General features: G+C 31.9%; 1 protein-coding gene across 1 annotated transcript in view; it reads right to left on the reverse strand.

The window, feature by feature from the left end:
• LOC113376018 (muscle calcium channel subunit alpha-1) overlaps positions 1 to 15,575 on the reverse strand; it is a 61,609-nt gene that overhangs the window by 1,379 nt on the left and 44,655 nt on the right. Inside the window, exons 23-32 of the mRNA XM_026615949.1 lie at positions 12,225 to 12,277; positions 10,902 to 11,048; positions 10,355 to 10,826; positions 9,860 to 9,943; positions 9,428 to 9,616; positions 9,099 to 9,356; positions 8,364 to 9,029; positions 6,292 to 6,539; positions 3,614 to 3,807; positions 1,624 to 1,754 (exon numbers count right to left, since the gene is read on the reverse strand). Coding sequence (XP_026471734.1) covers positions 1,624 to 1,754; positions 3,614 to 3,807; positions 6,292 to 6,539; positions 8,364 to 9,029; positions 9,099 to 9,356; positions 9,428 to 9,616; positions 9,860 to 9,943; positions 10,355 to 10,826; positions 10,902 to 11,048; positions 12,225 to 12,277 — 2,442 coding nt within the window. The remainder of the gene's footprint in view (positions 1 to 1,623; positions 1,755 to 3,613; positions 3,808 to 6,291; positions 6,540 to 8,363; positions 9,030 to 9,098; positions 9,357 to 9,427; positions 9,617 to 9,859; positions 9,944 to 10,354; positions 10,827 to 10,901; positions 11,049 to 12,224; positions 12,278 to 15,575) is intronic.

Genomic DNA, 15,575 nt, shown 5'->3' on the forward strand with positions numbered 1-15,575 from the left:
TAAACAACTCATAACTTTTTGCGAGCTTAACATGCATTTTTACCGAAGTAGACAATTCATTTTTTAATCAACTTCAACTGTACGACCACCGTTTTTAATTTTTGAGTGAAAAAACACCAGAACGGATTTTGGCAAACCAATTTTGACACTGTCCTTTTTTAAAGCTTAGTCGCGCTAAATCAGTATAACTTTTTGCGATGTTAACATGCATTTTTACCAAAGTAGACAATTCATTTTTAATCAACTTCAACTGGACGATCACCGGTTTTCATCTTTGAGTAAAAAATACACCAGGACGAAATTTGGCAAACCAATTTTGACGCTGCTCCTTTTTTTAAGTCTTAGTCACCATAAACAACGCATAAATTTTTGTGAGCTTAACATTCTTTTTTATCTTTGCATCAATTAAAAAGCAAAGTTTGACAAAAATTTTCGATTTGATTTTCCATTTTTCAACGACGCCAAACAAAAATTAAACAATCAGTCAAAAAACAATTTTCACAGATTGCTAGCTAAATTGTGTACTATCCAATAATAAAAGATGTTAAAAGGTGTTAAATTTCGACTACATTAGCAAACCTAAAAAAATAATTGAAACCATCTAGGAGTGAAAACCGCACTTACTTTGTTGCCAGCCTAATATGTAGTATTTTACTGTAGTATTTTATCAAGTTATGCATGCTTTATTTCTCATAAGAATATTTACAATAAAACTATTTTTGCAATTTAAGGGGGTATTCTACTGTAGAATTTTGAAAAAAATCGAATTTTTTTTCATATTTTCAAAAATGAATATTAAATATGTCATTTAAAGAATTTTTCAAAATTACTATTATTTCCTGAGTTATAGCCGTTTTAGTGACGTGGCCTCGGTTCGGGTCCGACTTGTCTCAAAACTTTGAACGCGTTTTTCTCGGAACTACTTTTTTCGAGCTGGCGGTAAGGATATCTCGAGTTCTAATGAACCGATTTACTTCAAATTTGGAGAGGATCTTCTCTATACATAGCTCTAGCGCGTGGACCTTGCCCAAAACTATAACTTTTCATTTAGTATTTTTAAAAAATTCGGAATTGTTAAAAAAAACATGAAAAAAAATAAAAAAATTTTCAAACTGCCGCCATACAAACAAAATTTTTTTTTAACTTATCCAAGGGTCATACGATAGCGGCATCTATAATAATTAAGAATTCATCTATTTTTTATGTTTCAAATCACCAGGAGGGTTGGAATCATGCACGCCAGGACACTCTCTTCTTTTGAGCCCCCACTTTGACTGCTTATAACTTTGTGAATTTTAATTTTTTTTCTCTAATAATTTTTTGTGTAATAATAAAATATCAATAAACAAATGATAAAAAAATCTATAGTAAAAATATTATTTGTTGCCTTTATACAGCGCTTCAAAAACCGGGCGAAATTCATGCCACTACAGCAGAAGACTCCCTTAAACTGAATAAAATAGATGCTTTCCAGTATAAAGTTTTCAAATATTTTGTTTGTATTAATACGCTATAGAACCATAATTTGCCAGACCATATCAAAATTATTGTTTCTGGTACAGCTTAAATGCTATACCCAAAAAACGTATATTTCTAAAAATATAATTTCCCTAAATTTCTTACCCTGCCGACAAGACTCTCCGCGGATCCGATCACCTCGAACGAGTCGGGCCTGCGGTCCGCGGGACTGCCGGGCATCGAGCGCGCCAGTCGCTCACTCCCTGCGCTGCCATTGGGCTCTCCTACCGGCGACACTGAAATATGTCACGTAACCCCATGGATATCACAAATAACATATGCAATTCAAATTTATCACCAAAACACATACACTAGGTCCTCACAAATCAAGCTATACAATACCGAGAAATTTTACTCTAAAACTTTTACAGTACCTACAGATTTTCTCGTCAAACTAACCAAAGATAGTAATTTATTTTTAGTACAAAAACTGAAAACAATTTGAATGAAAATATCAACAATTTAGTTGATTATAGTATTTATGTATTCATACTAATTTTGTTTTTTTTTGGCATCAAGATTTTCATTTAAAAATTTATTTCAAGAACCTAATATTTACCGGAGTTAGTTGCAAAAGTTAGTTATATTTGCAAAAGTAGCCATACTCATAAATCTTAAAAAGTTTTAAAATATGTAAACATCTCATTTTAAGAAATTTGATTTATCATGTTGATTTGTTCAGATCATTTAGTTCAAATATGCAATGTATTGTATAAATGCTGAGAGTATGCAAATAACACGTAATTAATTTTAAATACACCTCAATGATTTAGTATTTGGTATATTCTTGCTTAATTTTAACATGCATCATGCCAAACATTTTCTGTAACATTCAAATGCATCAAACATTACTCGCTAACATGCTTGTTCGGTAGTAGTTTCGTTTAAAGACTATTGTTTACAAAAAAAACAATAATAAAATAGTATAAATGTATTACGACATAATGTTGTATCATATAATATACACATATGTAACAATACTTGATTAGCATTTGAAGATCTAAAATACAAATGTAGTAGTAATTTAAACGCAAAGTCATATATGTGTGGTTTATTCATATGAGATACCTAACGATAAAAATGAGTTGCATGGAAGTGTGATGAGCGATTTTATTATTACATTTTATGAGAGAATACATTTGAAGAAATATGTTTTAAAATTTTGAAAATAATAAAATTTCATACTTTAGTAGCAATGAATAGTTTCTTTTTTCTTTAATTTGTGCAGTACTTAAATTTATAGTCATAATTGCTAATGGTCTAGTAAATTTCATTCGTGATTTTGTCCCGGTTCAAATATGTGCACAACACATTTTATTATCAGGTATCTCCAAAGAAGAGAATTTTATTCATTAGTAGTCAAATTACAAACAGATCGAGCGGTTACGACGTTTAGAAGAATTGACACAAGAATAGCGGCGAGCGGGGCGACCCGGTCGACAAAGCCATGCACGCGTTTTGACATTAAATAATACAAATAAAATATTGCCCGTCATCAGTTATTTGTTACCATGTTTAGTGACAATCACAAGAAATATATTTAAATTAAACTCATTATATTGTTCCAAGAGTAAACTAATTTCGATGCTAATTGGAGTATTTTATGCTGATACGCCATCGATTCCAAAGTTCCACATAAAGCTCTAAATTCTATACACTCAATATGATCTCAGAATATTTATTTTGCTCAAGCAGCATGCGTTTTTCGTACAATATTTTAACGCCAATTGCGTCATGCACGTTTAGAGTGAATCAGATTTTAATAAGATATTTGCTGGTGACATGAAACTTTTTGTCACATTACAGCCCATAGAAATTTTCGAAAATTTCCTAATATGAATGGCATGATACAATCGGCTAGTGATATTAAAATTACCAATAACTCTTATTATATTGTTTGAAAATCACAGCTGTTTGGCGTAAGTTGGATTGGATTAGGGTATGTTTACGATTAGACAACTGACATTAATAGCGGACATCTGACAGCCATTACGTCACGGTGCTTTAAAGAGACAGTTAGATTAAGAGAGATAGATAGTTAGTAAGACATTTAAGATAGCTAGAGAGATCGGAGCTGCCAGTCTGACTGTCTGACCTCTGCCGTGAAATGAGGCCCTGTGGTTCAGATGCAGTCGCAGTCTCTCCTTGGGGTCTTCTCCGTTCGGTGGCGTCGCGTTTTCTGGAAGGAAGCCGGCGGCAGCCATCGCCTGCGCTTGGGCGAGACGCAAGCCGCCGGCTACGCCGCGACGCGACGATCGACCGCCACTATCCGACAACTTGCTCGACGATCTGAAGTGCCAACGATTTACACGGTCACAGAGGTTGCCACGTGAGTTATAAAACTACTGTATCATTTTATGGCACTTCACGCGAAGAACATAGATAATCTCTAAGATTTTGTTTTCATTCAATTAAATTTCAAGTCACCAATTAGCACGACTTGCAAATGATTATTTACTTGCATATTCCACACCTATATCATGTGTTTTAATTGTATCTCATCAAAATAATGAAATAAACCGTTTTCAATACATAAAATCATAATTGCCAACTTGAAAAACTTTAATAATTGATTCTCAAATATATACATTTTGCTATACCAACACTTTATTAATTTTAAACTGATGTTTAAATATTTAAACATATTACTCATATAAAAATAATTGTATGTGGCAACCCCCAAATTTAATAGCGAGGAGGGTAATTCAGGTTTACATATGGGGTGCAGTGTCGCGATTAAGTGGATGTTACAAGACAAGTTGTGGATTGTTATACAGGTTTGTTTGCATGTGAGGACTATCGCACAACACATTTTCGGGTCGCCCAAACTCTGTTACACTCAAATAAGTAAAATAAATCAGAAAACCAAACTGAATAATATACTTAAACTTATAAAAACACTTTCAAATATTAGGCGATTCAAAAAGAAATAAACTGTAATAAAAATATTGAGAAAATTGCGCTTCTCCATAGAGTTGTTAGCGTAGCGCGCTTTGCTTACCGTTATAATTTGGATGAAGTAAACCTCCCTTAACCGATTTGCTGAAACGTAAACGAGATATCCAATATTAATGACCCGATACTGCTTCTTCATTATTTTAACACACTTGATATGTTAATCGTTTAACGCATGCCATATATTGCTGACAATAAAACTATTTAATATTTCCTTATAAATATCTAGATCATCAGTTATTATATGCCATGGCTAACAATGCATATATCTATGTATTTTTTTAATTTCATATTTAAGACATGATGTTAAAATATTATATGTAATTGAAATGTTATTGGTAAAAATGAAAACAGAATCGGGTCACAATTTAGTATACGCCGTGCGCATTTATCGTGTGTGCTTGTTCATGTGATGGATCCATAGGGATGGGCCGCGGTTTATTATCGTTTGTTAATTTGATATAGAAATGTAATGAATTGAAATGTTTTAAAAGATAAATACAGTAAAGCACCAAATGTTGTATATTGACACCCAACAATATGCCATGCAAACTAAATATAAAAAACAATAAATGAACTTATGAATATATTTGTTAGAGCAGCTTTCCATTAGTGCAGAGCAGCACATGTAAGTACTCAAATTATACTTATTTGATTTGCAAGTTTTTAAATGTGTGAAAAAACTTTATTGGCATTAATTTTTAATAATATAAGCGCATAACATATTGATGGTATAGAATATATACACATGTATTTTCGTTAATATACGTACTAGATATATATATATATATATATATATATATATATATATATATATATATATAACAATAAATTTGTACCTATTTGCATAGAAATTAGTTTATATAACTATAAATAATAATATGTTAATATAAACGGCATATTTTTAAATTTATGTATGTATCAAATTATCCGTATAATATTTTCATGAATGTTACAATAATTTTGTTCTTTACTTATTCATGATTCATTTTCCATCAGAAATGTGTTGAAAACCCTTTGCAAAAACTAGTGCTTAAAAATTCTGATGATTGTTTAATATTGCTGTTTTTGTTCAGAACAGAATCAGTTTATCGAAAAAAATATTTTTCAAGTTAAAAAATATCTTTAAGCTAAATTTTTGGTTTTATCATAGAGGGTAAATAGAGAACAAATGTGCTTTACCCTGTTTTAGTGTTATCCACACTCAAAAGGGGGTCTACTACTACTGTACCCATATTTGTCACTCTTTTTAAAGAACTTATTTTTTACTATAATACACGTACTTTGAACGTCTAATAATTTTTCAATATATATTTTTATGGAAACGTATTTGTGATCTAGTTGAGAATCAATTTTCTACGCGTTTATTTTGTTTTCATTTCATTTATTCAAATTAGTCAGGTTAATCTTTTCTATATTATATATTTTTATAAATTTTATCTAGAATTAAACCCAGGGGTGAATTTACGTGCTACAGTTAGTGGCGCCCCTATGGAGTGCGAGAACAATTAAAATTGAAGTAATCACAAAGTGGTCGTGCTTGCGATCTATTTATACTTCTTTTATCTATGGGTTTTACAATAAAGTTAAATTAAAAATATTTAATTCGATAAACTGACTGTTTGCTGATCGCAAAGCTCTAAATTATTGAAAAAATTAACTAACTTATTAAATACTTGAGTTGCAAATGAAAATTTAAATATTTTATCTAATAAAAACTAGTGCAAACAAACTTTTGTGCCTTGAAATATTCAAAAGCGCACAAGTCGGTAAAAAATATTTGACTATATTGTTAAATTATAATAACTTTTGACTCACTCCGTAGCCGGCCTATCGGCTCCGTTGAAGACAAGCGGCCTCATCGGAATGATTTCCGAATTGGCGCTGGCGACGCTCTTCGCGACGTGATTCATGCCTTCGGTGACCGCCCGCTGGAGCGTCCCGTACGGAAGATAATCGATGGAAGACGCGGGCGAAACTTTGATGTGCGTCGAATTCACCTTTAGCGATCGACCGTGACCGCGGCGCATCGACGACCACACGCTTCCGAAAAGCGTATGGTTTCTCTGAAAATGGTAAGGTAAGTATAATCTTAGTGAATTATATTGAGTTAATATTTAGATATTTTGTATATATACGAGGGTCTGAAAGCTTTATGACCTCAACACAGTTTTCAGTATGTCTCGTCGTTTACATATATTTTGTAAAACCTGTTTTTGAGCTAATTTGTTTTTGTATGATTTTATTTTGAAAACTAGCGGTGCACGGCAAATTGCTGGAACTCCCGTACCGAAGATTTTAAAAAAGATTACAATCTTTTTAAAACTAGATTTTTGGGAATTTTGAAATTCTTGAAGTTTTTGAAATATCTTTTTTTATTTTGAATTTGTTTGATAATTGTGAACTTATTTTAAAGCAGTCGCGCTGCGTAGTTGTTTTAAATAGTTGGATTTGCAAAGTTTAATATACTAATGGCTTTTAACTTTTTTTTACTATATTATTATTAACTTCACGTAGGGTAAGTTATTGTAATGGGCCGAAAATCGAAATTGAAAATTTTTACATTTCTCGACGTTTTGAAGGTTTCTGAACATTTTGGCATACCTCAGAAAAAATGGATGTACGCGTGTGTGTGTATGTATGTATTGATACAAATATCTAGTCACGTTTTAGGGCGCACGGATCAACCGATTTGAATGGTTCAAAAGACATTCGATTCCTATTGATAAAGAGATGAGCTGATCAGTTTTTGGCAAAGGCAGGTCCAGCGGTTACGGATATAAAGAACAAAGAGTGCAGAAAATAAAAATCGAGTTTTTGAGAGAACGGAGCATCCGATTTGAATGTTCTAAAAAAATTCAATTAGTAATGATTGGGAAAAGTGTTTATCAGATTTTGGAAAAGGCAGACCCAGCGATTTCAAAGATACGGAGCTAAATGTGCAAAAAATGGGAGTTTTTGAGAGAACTAAGCGTCCGATTTAAATGATGCACTTTCTGCTTGTCTTAACAAAATAGTTGATTTTGAAAAAAAAATTTTTTTGTTTAAACTTTTTTTTTTCAAAAAAATTTTTTTTGTATATCGAAAATAATATAAAATAATATTTTATTTTTAATTCTGACTAAAGTTCTAATATACTTTGAACAAATCATTTCAATTTGCAATTCAGTTTATATAATTATTATAAATATTAGACAATGTTACAATATTAATAATAATCTATTTCAAAACATTCAGTATTCTTCGAACACTTCGTTACGGTACGGAAAGTTCCAGCAATTTGCCTTAAGGCACGATGCCATACACCCAACTAGTTTATATAAAATTTAAATATATTTCTAATTTTATTACAATCTTTTAGGCATTTTATGTGGCAAAATTTGTTTATATTATGTCATTAATTTCAATTTCAAACTTCGAAGACCATGCAGTCTAAATCGTATCTGTGCAAAATTCCTTACTCGTACCGGCTTAATAAAGAGCGTTTTATGGTTTTTGTTGATGAATACGAATGAATTATGAATGATGAGTAATGAATAAATTCAATTCTCCTAAGTTTTTGCTCAAATTAGAAAGCACTAAGTGGTGTTTTCATGAACTGTTCCATCTCCATTCTTAGCAGGCAGAGACTTAATTTTATAAATACAATTCTTACTTTCATGCATTATTTTTTTACATTATCTGTTACTTTAATAATTATGTTTGACTTGGTAACTAATACCTAAAGAGAAGTTTTTCTCAGACTGAAATTTATATAGTTTTTTACGACAAAGATTATGGATGATAGACTAAGGCACAAAGTTTATTATAATTCAATTACTAAATAAATAATTTAAAATATTTTCCAAGTATTTTTCAGTAATGCTAATATAAGTGCGTATTGAAATTACCCTATGCATTGGTTCAGGATTGTCGTCTATCAGTTCTTCTAGATTTCCAGAAATAGCTCTCTTCAACTCCGGTCCGGCTTCGTGCAACGTCCGCAGGCCAGCCTGCAGCGTTACAGTATTATGTGATTCTTTGTCACCATCCTTTAATTCTTGCTCTTTCCTCTTCTTGAATCTTCTGAAGTAATCCTGTATGAGGAAAGTTGCATAGAATTTACCTACAGTAACCTCATCATCCACTCCTGGTGGCGGCACTACTTGATCAAGAAGCTTAGGACTCGTTCGCTTCCAGATCTTTTTAATAACTGCTCTCAGTTCACCGTTTGCGTCGTCGATATTGCCTTCCGTTTTAATTTTGAGGGAAGTTCGAACAACCGCAAATAGAGTTGCATTAAAAAGCACAGTTCCATCGCTGTTTAAAGGCATGTTCATAGACACAAGTCTTTTGCAAGCAACACGATGCGGACACAATTTACCGAAGCCGAGTGGCGGAGATATTTTTCTCAAGAGCGTGACAACGTCCAAGTGTTTGATTCGGCCTTTTGCATCTGGATCATATTCACTCCATAACCTGATAAACTCGTCGAGATGATGTGGTCCCAAAATAGACCAATCACGAGTCAGGTAATCAAAATTGTCCATAATAACAGCCACAAAAAGATTGATAATCTAGAAATTGTATTTTTAAGTAAAAAAGGCATACTTTCAAATAGTTATTATTATGAATAAGATACTCACTAAAAAGGAACACAACACGTAAAAGGAGATAAAATATGGGAAGGCAATATTTGAACCGCATCCTTCTTTGGAATCTTTATCATCTGATCTTGGATCGCATTTCACTTCTCCAGGGCGTGATGAACATGACATCATAATCTCTTGCCACGCTTCACCTGTTGCAGATCTAAATAATACAAGCACTGCTTGAGGAAAACTCTGGAAGTGATTGTTTCTCGTGATGGCAGTATCGTCATCCATTGCTATTTTACCAAAAACCTGAAATAAAATCAATGTAATAACACACATACTTATTGAATTTGAGAGTCGTAAAATTTTGCATAACATACCTGCATTCCAATAACAGCATAAATAAAAAACAGCATTACAATTAACAACGCTACATATGGAAGAGCTTGAAAAGATTTTATGAAAGTCCACAGTAACGTCCGTATACCTTCGCCTCTACTCAGCAGTTTTACCAAACGCATTACACGAAATAATCGGAAGAAATTGATTGATATAAAACCAGACCCGGGCTAAAGAATGAACATAAGCATTACTTCATAATATTCAAAAACAAAAATAATTGTAACTTCATTTGTTATGTCGGTTCTCAAGGAACGTTAGTGAGGTTGAAACGTTAGTAAAACAACAATTGTGTTAAAATATTATTTTATCGTATTAATTTGGACATATTAACTTATTAGTAAACATTATTAGTCAACACGCCAAGACCTCATACACGTTCTGCAAAAACCAACCTTGACGCCGTTTCTTACATTGACTTCGGAGTAAACGATATCTATGAAACTTCCTAACACTATAATAAAATCGAATACGTTCCAAGCATCACCAAAGTAATTCTGAAAAAAAAAATCAATGGGTATATTAATAATAGGCAAAACTTATGGTTCTAGTTGAAGCTTTAACTTGTAAAGAAAGTATCATCACGTTCAAAAAGTAATTTCATTTTTCCCGAAAAAAATGAATTGTTCGTTTTGCGTTGACCACAGACCTAAAGTTGAAATTCTGTTCTTTTCAGACATAATTCAAATTGTTATACGGAATGAGCATGATTGCAGTACGCCAGAGCAAAAACCAATTTGAAATGCTTTGATCTGACTTGTTTGATCAAAACTACAATACGATCGTGAAGTCGGTATTTAGTGAAATGTCATAAAATTTAACAGCTTTGGCTGTACTGGCTTATTGAATCTTTGGTAATCAATTTTAATGTTTAAGTTTTCAATATTTTTTAAAATAGTAAAGCTTACCTTAAATCGAAATGCTGCTAGTTTGAAGACAAATTCGAGTGCAAAAACCGCTGTAAATATCATATTTAGAACATCCAACGCATGGGTGTACATGTCCGGTTGCCTATGGAACTTCATCGCTAGTGTTATTGTATTTATCATAATCAATATAAATATCGTGTATTCGAATGGTTGCGACGTGACGAACCACCAGACTTTATATTGTATTCTATGCTTCGGAATGTAGCGTCGTACAGGTTTTGCTTTTAGCGCAAACTCTATGCAATTCCTCTGATTTTTATCCAGCTCGCAATTTTTATATTCCTGCTCACCCTCATTCTGGAATGTGACGATAACGAAACCGACGAATATATTAACCATGAAAAACGCTATTATAATAATGTAGATTATATAATATGCTGCTACAATTGGACGGTAGTTGTGAATGGGCCCGACGTTTTCGTTATTAGAATCGATCGAAACGTAGAGTAGGCTGAAATTTAAATAAATCGTGAATTAAAAACGATCAAAAATAAATAGAGTATTTCATTTTTCTTATCCATCTTACTTTGGCCAGCCTTCAAATGTTGAAACGGTAAACAAAGTCAGCATAGCTTTAGCAACATCATCAAAATGAAATTTGTTCCTGATCCAGATCCGTTCACGCATTTCGGGCTTATTTATGTCACCATCTTCAAATACTACATATGTACCCCTTAGGAATAAATATTTAAATAAATGATTAATAAATTTTAACATTTTACTAGAAGAAAATAATTGTACGTGAAATAGTCAATTTGGAGTAGCGGTTATACGTATATTGCATTGCTAATACTTGTAAGTTAAACTTGAATTAGACACGTTTTGTTAATTACAACATCAACATACTTTTTTAAAAACTTGGACTCACGTTATATTAATGATCTATTAACTAAAGTAATATAAATAAATGTCGACACCAGATGGTAATGCAATATTATCAATCTTCCTTGAAAATCGCGTTTTATTGAGTCGATCAGTAATTGAGCGCACACTAAGGAAACAAAGTGTCATTATATCATTTAATATTAATTACATGTATCTTGACACCCTTAATGTTGATAAGTTTAGCTTTATTTCCTTTCTATAGGGTAAGTTATTGTAATCGTCCAAAAATCGAAATTGAAAATTTTTGCATATCTTCACGTTTTGAAGGTTTCTGAACATTTTGTGTATGTGTGTGTAAGTATGTATGGATACAATTTTTTGTCCACGTTTTCAGGCGCACGGATCAACCGGTTTGAATGGTACAAAAATTCGACTTCTATTGATAGGGAGATGTGCTGATTAGTTTTTGGCAAAAGTCGGTTTAGCCGTTTTAAACTTACGGAGCAAAGAGTGCAGTAAATAAAAATAAAGTTTTTGAGAGAATGATTCAAAAAACATTTAATTTGTAATGATAGGGGGAAGTCGTTTTGGAGATACGGAGCTAAATGTGCAAAAAAGGCAGTTTTTGAGAGAAATAAGCATCCGATTTGAATGATTCAAAAAACTTTCTGCTTGTGTGGCGAAAAGATTGTCGAGAAAAGAAAAAAAAATCAAATTTTTTGTTTTTAATTTCCAAAAATTTTTGAATATCGAAAATAATTCAGATTTTCAACATTTTAATTTGGTACGGAAAGTTCTAGCAATTTGCTTCAAAACGCGATGCGATACACCAAACACCACTAGTTTTATATTTGTATAGACGTTCTCATAGATGTTTATGACAAGAGCTTATGGCGAAATTATCTATGTAAATCTTTGTAGTTACCATCCAAGTTTTTAAATATTTTTGTTGCTTAACGCTATTCCATATTAAGATTGACTTTCCTATATATTTTATTTTTATATAAATATAATAAAAACTTACTGGCATTCAGATTCAATCATTTTGGATCCATCGGAGCAGTAGAAAAACTTTCCCTGTACAACATATCAGAAAGCTTCATTGATAAAAATACTCATTATTCATTAAATCACATGTTGTTGAAATATTAAAATTAGTAGTAGCATGCAAGCAATATTGATAGTATATACAATGGTTTTGTTATTTATTGCCACACAATAACTATAAAATAGAATACACGCATGTGCAACAAACTATTTACATAACTTGTAGTCATAACCAGCAATAGATGAACTCGACAGTACCTGAATGCCTCATACGAAGATTCATATCCGCATATAAAGAATTCAACAAATTACATTAAGTGGCTCTCAATCTACGTACATATAAGGGAAATAACTATGTCTACTTAATTTACGAAGATATAAGGCTGACTATTGTATTAACTACTGTTTGGGCGTCATAGCGATGTAGAACAAAACACGTATCGGGAGGAACAACGTCTGAAGGATATTGCTTTGATAAGTGGATTATTCAAGCCCTGAGAATAATTGGAAGATCCGAATAATCATAAGTGGTGAAATGTAAGAAAGAGGTGCAATTTCATTAAAAAAGTAAAAAAAAGTAAAACCAGTTAATTACTCATATATTGAAGAGCAAGAATTTTTCATACAGTAAAAACTTTTTCTGTCTATTATTTCACCACCTACAATTACGCAAACACTTCCTTTATTCTCAGGTCTGAAATCATCTTAATAAAGCAAAAATTTATGGTATAATTTGTATTTTAACTGTGTTTATACTTTTACATATTGCATATTTGCCTTCTAGTTGCAATACAATTTAACTTATCTATAAGTAGGTATGTGTTGTAATCCACAAATCTGGTATATTTAGAGGTATAAAAATGCTAATATTATATACATAAGGCTTTGAATTGAAGTCAGTATTAAACTAGAAAGTTAAAATCGTAAATGCTTAAGAGGCACACCTAGAGTGAAATTTTCAATTTTTCCATATTTCTATTCTATCTTAAATAGTTTTTGAGTTACAGCCATTTAAAGAGTATATATATATATATAATATTAGTATAACGATCATTTTATCTTTAAACGCGTTTTTCTCGAAACAGCATTTTCCGAATTTGCTGCAGCGATTACTCAAAAACAAATGATCCGATCACCATCAATTTTTTTTACATGTTCTATATATAGTTTTCCGTGAAATAAACTATCTATTTTTTGATCGGATCAAATTTCGAATTTTGCCAGTCCAAAAACGACCAAAATTTTGGGTAAAATTTGACTTTTTTTTAAAAAACGCCGCCATTTTGTCAATTTTTGATTTTTTTTATTGTAGGTCATTTTACAGACAATATTATTTAGTTTAACGAGATTTTTTTTTAAATTTTATCCACGTAGAAGGCCGGAATCACTGCAGCAGTGAAGGGCATTTTTTCGCGCCGTTGGAGATCGACGATAACTTAAAAAGTATTTAATTATTTTCTTCAAAAATTTACTATGTATTTTTATAACATGTATAAATATATTCTTAGAATTTTTAAATGATTGATAAAGTATTTTTTTTAATATAAATTCCCAAAAATCACCTTTTATACACTAGTTGTGCCCCTTAATTAATTAAACTATACACGTGTTTTTAGTCACAATGCAATTAGTTGATACGTTTTGATGTTATTTTCAATACAACATTATAATATTATTACAACGGTATGAATTTTAAAAAAATCTTATTTTTATGGGAAGAAAATTTATCATTATAATTTGAGTATTTTAATAAATAAGTAGTAAAATTTTAGGTTTTGAAAGTGTAAAACATGATACTTTTTTATTGTATAAAAAATGTGGTACGCTCTGGAATCTGCCTTGGAGAATTAAGGGTATGGTACTAATAATAATATATGTGAGTGTCCTGTTTGAAATATTTAAGATTTTTATGTGTGCCCAAACGCTTAATGAATATTTGTTATTTTTTACATAACAGCTACATTTAATGCTTTACTAAACATCGCCCCTAATACAACTTTGACAAATTTCTAATAGCAAAACTGGATGGATTACAACACGAATACATAACAGTGATCTTATAAATATAATGTGGGATATTTAGTTACGTTCAATCGATTTCTACTTGATTTTCAATATAAACACAGCTATAACACAAGTTTTACATAGGTTGCTGTTCAACTATAGGATTGATTTTAGGATCTAAGAGAATAGGATTAAGGGAAGAGGTATTGGATGGTTCAGAGTTGTGATATAGGTAACATGCAATACAAGATGGTATTCGACTGCATCGATATCTGTCATGCGTCCACGCGTTTCCTCACGTCTGAAATGCGAAGCGAAGTGATAATGCCTTTCTTTGATAGTGCAGCGATTGTAAAGAATTTAGCCAGAGCGATATAGAGAGCGTATAATAATACAATTTGTGTACAATGTTGACTAATTTAGCAGTATACATTATTTTTGTTTTGTTTACCTTGAACAGCTGCACTCCGATAACGGCGAACATGAATTGTAGCAGATATGTTACCAGCATGATATTGCCGATCGTCTTAATGGCGACTATCACGCATTTCACTACATACTAGCGTTGAGGAGCAGGTAGAAGGATGGAACAGACAAAGAAACAAAATATTTTGCTAATTCAAGAGTCAAATACAAGAATAGGTACAACCTAGTTGAATGCGGCTGGTAAATTATTTAAACTGTCTTATTATGTGGTATTACAGCAAAACGGCTAACATTGGCAGAAGGGCGGGCTGGTTCTCGGACATAGTCTGTGCATAAAATTCAAGAACACAAATGGTGCCGGTTGATAAATATAAATGAGTATAATACTTCAACACAAAATCCAAAAACAAAAACAAAAACGAATGTGCGTATAACGGATAATAGTGAGTGACGGAAATCAAATACGACTGAACGTCTCCCCAGGCGATCAAATGCACCTTAGGGTAAAGCTTTTGAGGCAAAGTAACAGTTTTCATCCATCTTACCATCAATTACTTATCATCCCAGTGCCAGTTATTTTTAATAATCGTTAAGTTTTGTTTGTTGGAAAGTACGACTCCTAACTTCCGAATACAATAGCATTGCTTTTCATTGACACGTAAGATCATATAGTCATAGATATTCAGAAAGAAAGCCTGCATTAACCCCTTAACTTAAAATGACGAACAGAGCCCGCGTGCTATTGCTAGGCCAAAAGTAAATATTACGGGCATAGCCCGCGTACGATATTCGGGCCAGAAGCAAATATTACGCATAACGGGCATGGTGAACGCTAGTATTACAAAACATTTATTTATACGAAACTATAAAACACAAAATTATTTTTATTTTTGTGATA

The sequence above is a fragment of the Ctenocephalides felis genome, unplaced genomic scaffold (assembly GCF_003426905.1).
Source record: "Ctenocephalides felis isolate EL2017-DRISC unplaced genomic scaffold, ASM342690v1 CF-g0.4_SCAFFOLD_01886, whole genome shotgun sequence".
NCBI classification, from domain to species: Eukaryota; Metazoa; Arthropoda; class Insecta; order Siphonaptera; family Pulicidae; genus Ctenocephalides; species Ctenocephalides felis.